Source organism: Rhamphochromis sp. 'chilingali' (assembly GCF_963969265.1).
Source record: "Rhamphochromis sp. 'chilingali' genome assembly, chromosome: 19".
Lineage (NCBI taxonomy): Eukaryota > Metazoa > Chordata > Actinopteri > Cichliformes > Cichlidae > Rhamphochromis > Rhamphochromis sp. 'chilingali'.
The window spans coordinates 1,076,081-1,090,255 of record NC_137946.1 but is presented as its reverse complement, the minus strand read 5'-3'; the positions used below and the strand labels follow the sequence as shown (position 1 = coordinate 1,090,255).

At 46.2% G+C, this 14,175-nt stretch overlaps 1 protein-coding gene across 1 annotated transcript in view; it reads right to left on the bottom strand.

Moving 5' to 3' along the window:
* atp2a3 (ATPase sarcoplasmic/endoplasmic reticulum Ca2+ transporting 3) overlaps nucleotides 1-13,504 on the bottom strand; it is a 43,808-nt gene extending 30,304 nt beyond the window's left edge. Inside the window, exons 1-3 of the mRNA XM_080867536.1 lie at nucleotides 13,141-13,504; nucleotides 3,441-3,458; nucleotides 3,056-3,138 (exon numbers count right to left, since the gene is read on the bottom strand). Of these exons, the coding sequence (XP_080723662.1) occupies nucleotides 3,056-3,138; nucleotides 3,441-3,458; nucleotides 13,141-13,258 (219 nt within the window). The 5' untranslated portion in view covers nucleotides 13,259-13,504. The remainder of the gene's footprint in view (nucleotides 1-3,055; nucleotides 3,139-3,440; nucleotides 3,459-13,140) is intronic.
* Between the last annotated feature and the right edge of the window lie 671 nt (nucleotides 13,505-14,175).

Below are 14,175 nucleotides of genomic sequence, written 5' to 3'. Positions count from 1 at the left end.
TATCACTGGTGAGAGTAGAAACTAAAATGACTGCAGCAGAGAGCAGCACAGACAGCAGTGGGTAAAGTGGATCTATTTTTCGATTATCTGATGGGACTTATCAAAGACAGAGGACAATTTTCTCTGCAGAGTATTAAGAGCCAGCGTATACGTCACGGCAGCCCGAGCTCGGTCGATAGCTCATCATTCCCCATCGTGTGGGACGGTAAATCTCCCTCCTGTCTGAGCGGAGAGTGGAGGGCACCAATGTCAGTCCTCCGAGTATGGATGGCTCAAAAAACCAGGACGCGTTCAGAGAGCGGACCGAGTACCAACGCCCACCTTCACGGCGAGCAGGAGTTCAAAAGCTGGAGATTTCTTTGGCTTTTTGAACTTATTGAGGGATTCTGGTGGAAATTTCACTGCATGCATTTGGCAGTCTGAGACAAAATTAAGCTCAGTTTCACTGATGGGTTTGGAAACTCATGCTCCATCACCAACATCAGCATACAGCTCGCGTTCCTCAGATCCCACACACACAGCGACATGCCACAGAGTTTCAGAAAAGCCTTATTCATAAATCATATTGATCAGAAAGGAGAACTCATGGAACGTCGTGTAGTGTGGCCTTCTGCGCGTCACCTCCTTTCTTTATATTGTGCTTCCAATGAGCCAGACTTTGTCTGAGGGTCGTTCATAGTTTCCTTTGTCTGCCTTTCCGCTCATTTTCAGTCCAGTCAGGAATAAAGTAATTTCCTCGGCATGCTGTGCAGTGTGCCGGGTGAGTGCAAGACAAAAGAAGAGGTGGCAGGGAGGGCTGTGCCGTACCGTCCACGACAGAAAAATGTCATATCACTATATTATTGCGATATCATCAACAGGATGCGTTTATGTTCCAAGACGAGCCCGGGCGTGTCTGAGAGCCGCGGGAGCCGTGTGGAACCTGGTGATGCGTGACCCACACATCGCTCTCCACATGACAGGAAGAGCAAACGGTGGATGGAAAGCACTGAAGTGGTTGCATAGTGGAAAAGCAGGGCTTCGGGCAGCTGGTTAAAAAGCTCAGCCCAGACGGAGAAAACATTTTCAGCTTTGTTGTGTGACAGTACTGCGCAGCTCCTGAGGAGTCACAGGGTTCAGTTACTTTAACAGATATCTGCTGCTTTTACTTTAAATGTGCCCCCAGCTGCCTTTGTGCTGACAGGCACTGTGACATAATGCTGAGTCACTACTATTACACTACCGTGGTGCTGCTGCCACCTCATTTCAATACACACACACTGCAAAACAGGAAGCGTGTCATCACTGACACAATGAAGCTCACTGGAAAAGAAAGATGGAAATGACCTTCGCTCACTTCCACTTACAAATGCTGATGTGTGCAAGCATCAAACAATACTTTCTTAACTTCCACAGAAACATCGTTATCGCACATTTGATGTATCCTAATATCAGGCTACATCTCTCTGCCTAACATCCATCAGATGAACAGTATGTGAAAGTCACGTCCTTGAGAAATGGATAAACAGGAAAAATGCATCTTCAGTTGATCCACCTACTGTTCACTGAAGCCTCATCGGGAACGGCATCAGTGGAAGGGTGGATGTCACGAAGCATTTTATAAGGAAGGGGAAAAGGCTGAGGTATGCCACGTCACACAGGAACTGAGCTGAGAATCAGTGGCAACGTCTGATGGAGCCACGGATCCAAGTTTACATTTTTTGGGCTGAAATCATCGTCAATGTCAATCGTCCGACAGGGAGTCGATATCTACATGGTGGAGGCTGCGTCAGGGTTTGGGGCAGCAGTGGTGTTGGATCCAGATGCAGTTTTCAGTTTTCATCTTGACAGAGAAAAGAAGAAAAAGCAGCCGAGATCCAAAGAAGAGCCTTCAAGAGACCCAGAGAAAAGTACAAGAACACTTCAAGAGTTCAGGCTGTTCAAGAATAAAGACGCACACACCAAATATTGACTTTCCAGCTGTTCCATGCCTGTTTGCACAGTTCAATAAACTGCTGCACCCATTCTCCAAGCACAGTCTAAAGAAATGAGGCTTTTGCACAGTCTGTAACTGTAAGCTGGTGCATAACTAACTGTTTGTGAATTCAGTTCCTCATTTATTTGCTGTACATTAATAGCATATTTTATAAAATGTCCCAACTTGCCCAGTTTCCCACTGGTGCGTCATGGAAAGGAACCAGGGAATCTAATACTGTCAATTTGAATATATTGAAATTAGCAGACAAATAAGTCCGAGATTAGGGCTCAAGTTCAGTCCACTGAGAATCAGCCACACCCTGGTTGTAGTGGAAACATTCAAAACAGCAACAAAACAGCAAAATAGCTGTGAAATAAGAGTTCTAATAAAGTCAACTCTCTGGGCTGGATGACTTTGGATTTCAAGTTGAATCAGGTCACAAGGAAACTTGAGTTTCTGAGCTGACACCACTCCAGGCAACGGTGACACTGTAAAGTGTTCGGGTAGTGGAGCAGTGGAGCAGGTTCCACTATAAACAATCTGGTAAAAGTAAGGAAAGCCTGATTTGCATGAGGAAATTTAAGCCATGCTTCAAAGTCATGGCACCAAAGCCCACGCCTGCACTCCGCGTTTGTCACTAACAGAAGAAACAGTAAAAGATAGATTGGGTCAGTTTTTGTGCCGTTTTCCTACTTTCAGAAACAGCTAGAGCAATTCCATCCCAAGTCACCAGTGCTGTGCTGTAATAGATGGAAAAAGTTATTATGCAGTGAGGATTGCACCACTCCACCCCTCTCTGACCTTCACCTCCCTCAAACTGCAACCGGGGTCACAGTCTGAGGGAACGGGAGCTTTGATTGAGAGTTTTGTTTCCAGTTTGGCACAAGCAAGGAGACTGCACTGAACGCATATCAGCACTGGGTGGAAAAGCCTGCGACAGACACGTTTCCACACAAACTGGGTAACCAGAATCCTAACAGGGGAATAACAGTGCAGTCTATTAGGTGGCGACTTCCTGGACAGTTAGGGTCTCAGATCCCCGAGCGGTACATCTGAAAATGGAGACTGACACATTTTAATTAGCAGGGTCATACTTACAAAGGAGACGCAGGCAGCCAGCAGCAGGATCCTCACCAAGAGGTCTTCAAACTGCTCCACCACCAACTCCCACAGGGACTTGCCTGAAATGTTTAAGTACACATTGCACACCTCGATGCATCACACTTGATTTAACGTTGAAGGCTCTCGCTGTAAAGACGTGTGTCCTGGAAAGACGTGTTGACATTAGCTCTCTAATACTGATAAAACAAGACCAATGCTGTATCTACAGTGTTGTGTGTCCATGGGTGGGTAGCTGCTATAGTGGACACTGCCAAGATTACCCCTCAGTCAACAACAAGAAAGAAAGAAAAGATCCCGGCTCAGGATACTTCATTAAGCACAGAGAGGAGGATCACAGCTCAGTGCAAAAATCAATATTTACCTTCTTCAGCTGGGAGCTCTGTGGATGTCACGCGGTGCAGGTCGTAGAAGAGTCGAATCGGCAGGGCCGAGGCGGAGGAGAAAAACAAGAAGAGAGCAGTTAATACGTTTGATTACCTCAGTGTGACTTTAAGATGCACGGACACGCACAAATTGCTCTGTTGAATTGTTCCGCTTGGTTACGATGATTAAACGCTCCACGCAGTGAGGCAGGACAGCGACGCTGTTGTTTTTCCAAGCCGAGGACTACAGGACGCAATCACACGTCTACTGTTGTGATGACCTGCAAGTCCAATTCTAGGATCAGCCACTCATGGAAGTGCAGCTCGGGATGTTTTGCACAGCGAACCACAGACCACCAATCACCTTTGACTGCTCGTGGTGATGTAACGGCTAACCAGACTCAGTCTCGCCACCTCACAGATGTTTCATGACGAGCGTTTCTTCACTAAGACTGAAAAGCCAAGTTATAAAACTTCAGTTGATATTCTTTTGGAAACCCATACCCACCGCCTGTTAATCAGATATTTCTGAAGGCCCGGGCGACCTCTGACTGACCTCATTATCAAGTCACTGCTGATTGCAAACAGGTTATTCAGTAAGCTGACAGTCGTATATGGGAGACACTTTTTTGCTCAAAACTAAACTAAATTTTTTAACTAACTTTGTTATAAACGTCCAACCTCATGAATCCCTGCAGCTTCCATGCTGTTTCTGAGCGCGGCAGCAAAGCTCCCGATGCTAGTGTAAGTTAGATTAGACAGAGTGATTGCAATTATAACGAATCTATCCAATGAGCCACTTCAGTTCAGAAATAAGATTAGCTTTATAATAAAGGTAATCTGTGTTAGTTTATCAAGGCAACGGGTTGCTCTCAGCACTGGTGCACATTCTGTTTACTGCACCAAACCCTTTTGTTCATCCACGAGCTAATATCCCACAAAAACAATCACCAAGATTTCAGCACGTTGCTCCGTTCTGTAACATTTTCTTGTCATTTTCAGGCTTAATCAACATTTCAAAGGAGAAATTGTTTGTTTTTTGGCATTCCGACATCCCCCCACGTACATGAGTCAGCGGCAAGAGTAGAAAACACATCAGTCATGTTCTAAAAATGCTCCAATTGACAAGCACTGTTGATCAGTGTCACCACAATGAGACAAAAGCATAGTCGCCGTGTTTGTCGGGCCCATATCGGGTCCAGTGCAAAGTTACGACTGAACAGGTCGGACGTAGCAAACGACCTGAGGATGCATCACTGGACGCGTTTGCTTCGGCGGGATTAGTTATGAATTCTTTCCAGGAGAGTGTGCGTGTTTTCTTACCGACTAAGGGAATCAAAAAAATATTATTCTTTAATCCACTCCTTTTAAGTGAAGCTTTTTCTGCATATAAAATAAGTAAAAGCTTGAATTACAGCCCTCATTACAGAATGACTGTGGAAAAGCAGCTATACTTAGAAGGCAGTGGGCTGCAGCTCTCAATAATAGCAGCATTCTCCTTTAAGCAGTGGAAACCCCGTGTTTCTCTGCATGCTCTGACCACACTGTGCAACACGTGTGTCTAATGTGTAGAGAGGAACTGGAAAGAGGCCGTGACACGAGGCCTCGGCACTCCTTCCACTCGCTGGCGCAGAGAGAAATAAACTGTGTTTTTAGGTGGAGAAGAGATGCTAAAAGCAACCGGGGAGCATGCCAAATTAGATGAAAAGGCTCCTTTATTTACTTTAATAAAACTACACACAGGCCACCACTTCAATGTCCACTTGATAAGGTTTGATAAGGTCAAACATGCAGCTGATCTGTTAGCATTTCTGTATTAGAAAACAACCATCTTGCGGGGGTTGACCCTCACACTGTGGTCAGCTCTCTCCGCTCCACAAAACACCCTCCTCAGACTGTGTATTAATAGCTGATGAGTCACTGTGAATAGCTTTTCTAACCTGCCATCTGAAGGGTTTTCTGAGTGCACTCTGCCAGCAGCAGCAGAAATGTGGAGAAGTGGGTTCTGCTGTTTTCCATGCTCCACCAGTGTGACATAAGCCTCTTTCCCCATAACTGTGCCTCCCCGGTTGTATAATGTTTTTATGGCAGACAGGCTGGCTGTGACCCGACTGCATGAGACAAAGACGGGCTGACTGAAAGGACGAGACAGACACGAGGGTGGGGGATACAGCGAGGAAAAGAGATGGAGGTGTTGAACGGGGTTCCCCGGCTTCCCTCTGCCAAGGATTCCCTCCCAGTCATCCGGGCTCTGTCAACGCGAGGCTTGCCCAGGCACATTCCTGAATACTGACTTCACCTCTCTCCTCATGTCCCCACAGCACCTCCCCACCTCCTCCTCCCTTCTCCCAGCCCAGACAATGAATAAAAGAGGCTGTTTACGCAGAACAGAAAAACTGAGCAGTGCCTAGAAGAAGGGAGACACTTCCTGGAGACAGTTGCCAACAACAGCAACAGTGAGATGCTCTCTGTGTTCAGAGCATCAGGAAGCAAAGCAGGAAACAGTCCGTCTTTCTTTCTGCACTGCAAACAATCTGCCGATAAAGGATCTCACAGTCCGAGCTGCCCCCCCCTTGCTCTGAGTCCATTAACAAATTACAGGCCAGATCATTAAAACCCCCAGTAAACATCACATCTGAGTGTGTTAAGCAGTGTTAACAAGCCAGAATCCAGGCTGACTTGTGAAAACTACAAACACAACAAAGTTTTCAGCAGTTACCATGGCGACTTGACTCATGAAGACTCCTTGAAAACAAGTGCGTTACAAGGTAATGTGCAAGTGTCTGTCAAAATTGACCAAGAATAACTATTATGCAATCAGTGGGACCTTGATGTAGCATGCAGGCACCAAGCCCCCACACATTCTCATGTAGATAAGCTCACTGCTGGCCTGCTACTAAAACACCATTAGCATGCAGACAAGCAGACACACCTCCGAGCACACAGCTTACAGTCACCCATCGATTGAGGAGGAGCACGGGGGTGAAGGAGAAAGGAGGCAGTGTGGTGAGGCGTGTACTAGCTGAAGGATTCGGCTCCATCCACTAACCCTGAATGCAAAACAGGTCTATAAATAGCATGATGGTAACCCCTAATGATAGCTTCCTACATCCACTAAATGTGTTGTCCCACTGGAAAAGGTCTGAATGCATTAACCGTATCAAATGTGAATGATAAATGTACTTCATTCTCCACCCTAACATCATTATCTCCGCTGCACAGAAAACACTGCAAGTGACTGCAGAACAGACATCCGCAGTCTGATAATGTCAAAGTTTCTCTCCTTTACATAAATATCGACAGAGGGCTTCCCTATTCTGAGGAGCTCATATCGAACTACGTTACGTGGGCGAGTATCAGCGACCATCTTTAGGAATCCCTGACCTCTGCCAGGCAACCCTAAAGATCTGCTACCACAGGAACAAGAGCAGTGATGCTAAAGTTACTACAAGAACATCAAGTCCTCACATACGGCCGATGTTCAGTCATTTAAGCCCCAGAAATCGTTCATAGTGGATTAAAGCTGCTCCGCTCAAACAAAAGAAGATTAAGTCAACACAGCCAAGCTAACTGTGGTGCTTTGAGCTAAACGCCAATGAGAACACGAGGATTCTAGTGTAGCATGCTAATGCTATTTAGCAGCACGCAACAAAGCTGAGGGGAGCAGCTGTTTAGTCACAAACAGTGAAAGTAGTCGTAGAGTGTTGGAGCTGCAGAAATGGTGACCGTGTAGTTAGAGGAAAAGTCTGATGACTTCTGAAGTGACAACAACTCAGTTTGAGAGAAGCATAGAAATGTTCACTGGTGACCCAGCCAAAATGTGGCTTTTCCCCAAAATGCAAATTCCCACACAAAGAAAAAGCTAGAAGAGAGGGATTCCTGCTACTGGAACTGGCAACATCTTGTCAAATTTTGAGCCAACCCAAATTGGCTCAATGTCACATATATTTGATTCAGTTATTTGAAACAGTATTGGACCAATTTCTGAAGTAGTGAATCCTTTAGCCTGCAGGCATTCAAACATCAGTGGAAGCACAGCTCAGTTTCTGTAAAGTTTTTATTGCCGGCAAAAATTCTGCTGTTCTTTGAAATATTTCAGGAAAAATCCTGAAATATAAAGTTAGAATAAGTCAAGATTTCTTGAGCAACAAAGGACCAAGTTTTCCCTAACAGCAGAATAAGAACAGCATTAACGTTTTCCCAGTTCACATTATACAAACTTTGTCAAAATAAGTTGGAACAATGGTTTCATTTTGGTGGAAGGAAAATTATATTAACATGCACAGTGGGGACAAAAAGGACGTAGGATGTTCTGCTCAATACAATTTGGCATTAGCTGCGATGATATCGATTAACCGATAGAGTCGTGATTCTTCCCCTGCTGAGCCCACAGAGCTGAAAGGAGATTGGCTCTTTTGTGCAGCTTCTCTCTGAAAGTCTGCGTCATTAGAGAGACTGAATTTAGTTTCAAAGTGGAGATTTTCCTCTTTTCGAGCCAGTTACGACATGAGATTGAGGGTAACGGCCGCTGCAGCTGTCCATTGGCTGCACTGTATCTGACGTCATCAAAGCTGTGGTCAGGGAAAAAGAGAGCAAGTTTTTTCCCTTTGGTTGCTGCACAAGATAGAGCATGCTGAAATCAAACTGTAGCATCATTCTCACGTTCTAAATGCACGCATGCAAGTGTCCTGCTTATTTTACTGCATCGATCATTTGCACGCCATGCTCGACTGAGCCACGAAAGAGTGAAAGTGCTGATGAAGACCAGAGATACGACATCTATATTTAGGCCTTAATGTAAAGAACACTGCTCTCTAACTGTTCACACCCCACGCACACTGCACACTGCTCTTTCTACATCAGATGCAAGTTTAAATAAGCATCCAATAAAGTGCTTTTCCCCACATATTGCCACTAAGTATCTTCAGCTCTGCTGTCAAATTATAGAGGAAAAGGAAGAGGGCCTGTCAACAGAGCAGGACATGCTTGAGGTGATTAGCAAAGAGCCCGTATCGCGTCAGGGCTCAGAGTTTCCTCTTTAAGGTCACAGCTGTGCAAAGAACCATTTTTCGAACATCTCAACAGGCATCTGGCCACCAAACGAAGACGCTGTGGAAAATAGCCAGAAATCCCCAAACGGACAGACTGAAATATCTGTGTATTTATAGAGTTTCTTCTAGGTTTGGAAACCAGAGCGCCACTTCTGTCCAATCACGTGCCTGATAGATTACAACTTCACTGATGTGAACCCTGAAGCAATGGAGGCCACTGAAACTAGTTGAGCAACTTCTATAGGCTGTGTGAATACTTGTGCCCTAGCATTTGAATATATGCTTAACATTGTAAAAGCCCCTTCTCAGCCATGTCTGTGATCCTGCCATCACACCCACCTGCTAACAGCTCATAATCACAGGGACACGATTGTTCTCGACGTCTGAAACGAACCCCAAACAACTGCTATAAATGCACTATTCTCTTCGAACAGTGTGTGGTTATTTTGCCAAAATGATCGGTAGTTTTAACCATCGTATTCAGAAAGGGCCAAAAACAGCTCCTAAAGCAGGTCTGCCTGTGAAGCCAACACTCTGTACTTCCCTTTCCTTCGTACAGCTCCGTTGTTTGGATTGTGGGCCACACTCTGGAGGGTCACGTGCAAGCTGAGCATGGTTATGGTGACATTTTCTTTTTTATTATATACAATATGTAGACAGATAAGTGATTGAGACGCTGGCTCGATGGATGGGTGCATAAAGTGTTGCTAGTAAAGGGCAGAATCGGTGACTGTAGAAACTACTGCAGTCATTGGGTGGAATTAACACAAAAAGCAAGGACGCTCGTTGCATGTGCGTGCAATCACAACTTGTAGGCACACTCAGCTTCATCACGTTTTACTTACAATACGAATGATTTTCTACATGAACGTTCTGCGGTACTAAACTTGAAACTAACGATTAGAATCACAAACTCATCAGGAAAGTGTTTACTCAGATCACAAGCTTCAGCATCCAAACCAGAGGAGGCGCCCCCTGCTGGCCATTGGCTTCACCTTTCAGACTGGGAACTGCTGCCATCTTTTAGATTCAGTCTGTTATTTAACCATTGATCCAACTGTTAGGTTCTAGTGTTCCAGCCACTAATGATCATTAATTGACATGCAGCTGATTATCCATAACCCACGCTGCTCTTGGACGTCTCTGAATGCTATTTAATGACTTTCATGTGCTCTTTACCTCTTTGTGGTATATTTGAAGGCAGTGTAGGCTACAGCACACGCTCTGCATACTGCCCACACTTTGGAACACAAACTCCGTGCATCTCCTCTGTGGATCGGACCGTGCTGTAGCAGAGCATCCAGGCAACGTGTTAGAGCCTCATGACTCAATATCATGTTAACATAAGGGCTTGATGATGAGTGACACATGCAGGGGTGGGAGGGAAGAAGCCGAGACAAGTGACAAGCTAGAACAGGATCACAGTCCCTTAGAAGGCAGCTGGGCAGGCACGCACAGAGCCACTACAACAGGGAAGTGACTCAACACCCCGAAGACTTCAAATTACTTTTCTACAACTTCTCTCAGCCCACACAACACCAACACTGTTACCGCAGTTTAAGTCTCAACTGGACACTTTTCAGTGATCGAGACGCGCTCTGCAAAGCGCCATGGTGAGTGTGCCGGCAGAGAGGAGGAGCAGGAAGCAGCGTGTCTCTCACATTTCAAATGGAGGAGAGATTAAGTCAGGCAGCTTTTATATTGATCTGCAGAACAGGAAGAGAAACAGCCCTGTGTGAGAGCGAGATCCTACCAGAGGAAGCTGTAGTTATTATGTGTGGCAGAAACCAGACTGAAGAAACAGCTTAGATAAAGACAGAATCACCTTAGAATAACAACAACAGGCAGCTTCCATCAGTGAAAGTAACCAAACGCTTTAATTCAAACAACTTCAAAGAAGAGAAGAAGTTCAGTGGCATTCATGACAGTTTATCAATCGAACACTTTCGGTTTGCTGCCACCGGCAATTTGACTCGAAGCATTTCCATCTGCGAGCCAGAAAACGCATGTCATTTTGGACACGGAGCAATGGTGGCGCAATGACACGTCATACCAAGTTGTTTAACCTGTAAATGTTGCACAACTATACTCCAGGGAGTGTCGAGTGACATCCTAACACATTCAGGCTATTCTGAAGGCTCTGCACTTGTGCAAAGTAACTTAAAAAACAGAACCCATAAAGAAAGGAAATAGAAAAGCCTCACACTGTAAATTAGTCACAGAAGGGGCCTTTGTTCCAAAACAGGAGGATATGAATGAAATCTAATTATTTAACATGCTCCGAGTAAGAATCCTTCTCAATTTAAACATCATTTAATATATTCAATTCCTAAGAAGAAGACTGATGCCATGAACACTCGTTCATTCATTCGAGTGTCAGCTACTTTAAAATGTCGGTTTTTTAAACAAAGAAAGTTTAGAGAGCAAACGTGTCGTTTTTCTGACTCTTCCTAACAATGAGTGCAGCACACAATCACTGAGCACCACAAGTGTGCACCCACACACAGGAGAGACAGACCTGCGACTTCCTCTCTCCTGCTGCATCACAATGATGAAAGTGATAAACTGTCTCACAAATTGAGGTGCTTGCAGCGCTCAACAGTAGTTTAGCTGGATGCCTGTAGTGTGCGTCTCTGTGAATGGAGTTGCAAATAAGCGAGCTGCTGCTAGACCATAAACGGAAGGTGTGAATAAAAGGCCCGCTGCCTCCTTTCTGCAGCACAGACTGCTGTGTAGAAAAGGCTCTCTCCATATGTGGGAGCTAATGTTCCAACAAAGCCTGAGGGCGGCTGCTCCGATGGAGCGCGTTTAAAGTGCTGATAGAAAGCTCACCTGTATTTACGTTTCAGCAACAAGTTACAAAGAAAGATGATATAAATATCAGTAAGGTTTGAACCTGTTGCCATCTACACCACAATCAGGGGAAAAATCTCATACTAGGCCGATATTTAACCTCATGGTGGTTTCCCTTTATTTGTGACCTCCATATTATGCACCGACATAATAGTGCAGGACACAGTCTCATCTCAAACAGCAGAGGCAGTGCAAGAGGATAAAGTCCCACCAGGCCCACGACAGTGTCATCTCGGAGTCAAACAGATCATGTAATCTTCCTAGCGTGTCGTGCCTCCTTACACAGACAGCTGGAGCGACACTTGGACAGCAGCTCGCGTCATTTTCACGTCCTATCTGCCTCCAAACCGAGGCAAACGCTGAGCTCAGACGAATAGTGGAGGATCTCGCATGTTTGGGGTCCCCTGCTAACCAGACAGTGCACACATGTCAGTGGAGGCAAGGTAATCATACCAGCCGCGAGCTGCTTTGAACCAACGTAGCCTGGAACAAAACAGCAAGGCGCATATGAGGCCCTTGCTTCATCTACAAAGTCTGTGGTTTGCGAGCAGAGGGGAAGCAGCAGTTAAGCAGCCGTATATCACTTTGCAGGGACATGCACTAAAATAGTAAACAGACCCGTCAACTCTCCTGCTGTCATTTTTCAACAGCTTTGACTTGGGAAAAAGCACATGATAACCCTTTTGCAGGTAGCCCCCAAAAACGGGGGGAAAAAAAGGGGGGGTATTCCCTCCCTCCAGTGTTTCTCTGCAGCGCGCTCACACAAGGCAGGAAGTTCACAGCTCAAAGCGAAAGAGATGTTATCTGTAGCAAGACGTTGCTTTTTTCCATGAAGTCATCACGAGCCCCTGGGTAGAGTCGGCTGGCTGCAACAAAAGGGCTACTGTTCGACTGGCACAACAGCTTGGCAGCACATGCAAATGACAGGCCAGGAGCGATAGGTGCGTTGGTGTCAGGCCCAAACTCCACACAAAACCACGCAAACACCAGTATGTGTCGGTGCATGTACGCGATGAGGTAGACCTGAACAGGCTTGCTCATGATCAGCATCAGTCCAGCTGAGAGCCTCAATTGAAAGAGGCTTTGACAGGCAGACCTGGCAACCCGGGCCTGGTCCAGTATGTCACTCTGAAACGTTACATGACTTGACCCAGCTACTCCCTCTGTTATCGTGTAATTTGAACTGCAAAGTAGAGGCCCTGTGTAAGAACCACTGTTGAAAGTGAAAACAGGTTGTTCAAGATTTTCAGTGTGATTATTTACGGCACAGACCATGCCCCAAAGCCCGAACTCTGCAGGACAGCCGAGGATGCCCGTCCTCACACAGCTGCGCATACTGTGTCGGTATTTGGTCAGTGGACCCTTCTTTGGTTTTGGTGAGATACAAGCGCGCTGTCTGTCTGCTCACTAAGCCACTTGACATGACTTCAAACCAGACCAGACACGAGGCGACCTCGGGGAGGGGGACTACGACCTCGGGGAGGGGGACTAACTCAAACACAGATGTAGCTGGATTGGTCAGGCTTGCATTACACCTTTCCTTCCCAGACGGGGCTTCTATGTGCTCGCTGCGAGGTGTTTCAACACGGGCATGAGCATCAATGAATGTGCCTCTGACATTTCCACTGACTGTGCGCCTGAGGGAACGGGGCTGTTTTTTACGCGCACGATCTGCCTCAGCTTGAAATATAACGGCTGCTGAGGGATTTCCTGGGAAATGAATCGATATACATCATGACACGCAGCAGCCACGAGCCGCAAATTTAAGAGGGAAATGATTTACAGAGCTACTCACCGTTCGGTCCATATTTCTCCAGGTTGGCTTTGACCTGTTCGAGAGTCAGCCCAGTGTTTTCGTTCACACCGAAGTTGTCTAAAACTTCAGTCGCCGATTTAGTGTGCGCATTTTCCATGTTGGTGTGCCGGGCTTAGATGATCAGACAGAAATGTAGTTCAGTCACATCTATTGTGGGAATCGGAGGGTGCGCGTGCCTGGAGGGTGTACGAGCAGTAATTTCCACCGAAGGACGCGGGAGCGGTCGGTCACCTGTCCCCCCCCCAAGTGAAGAAAACCTCCGGATCCGCGGTTCAGACGCTGCTCTTTCTGTGTTGCTCGACTGCCGCTGCTACTTCATCCCCATCTGAAGGTGTGCTGTGTCTGTGCCGACGCGGACCGCCTCTCGGTTGTTGTGGGCACTCCCTCCTGCCCTCATTGGCTGCGTGTACCTGAGCGCAGACCCCCCCGCCCGCAGCCACCTCAGACATATCCCCTTGAAATAGGACCCGTGCTTCGTGTGGTGTAATGCGGGTTAATAACTTGTACATACTCTGTCATGGTTGCTGCTCCTTGTAGGGGGTTTGTCTTTTTTTTTTTTTGCCTAAACTTCAGCTGCTCATCAGAGGCTGAGTTGAACTTGAACAAGGCGCTGTTCAAAGCGCAGGTTTGAAAGCACAGCACACAAAACTGCTGCTGCTGCGTGTGAGAGACAAGTGCACATAGGAGCCGAAGACTTGAAGTGAAGGGAACTCAGCCCGGATGCAGCTCTGATGCCCGCTGCGCAGTGAGCATGTAGATGCGGTCATTTAGGTTTTTAGCTTAAAGACATGGCTGCCCTGCGCTCCAGGCTCATCCACCGTGGAGCAGAAAGCTGAGATAGAACATGTGCAGGTTCATCTGCACGTTTCACTCCAAAGTTTCTGTTTCACGCGTTGAAATTATTTTTATTTTCTTTTTTTCTCCTTTTTTTGGAAATGACTGCAGCTCCAACTAATAGCTTTGTCAGCATGTTTGGAAATAATTAACTGAAATAGAAGCAGGAGTAAAAAATTA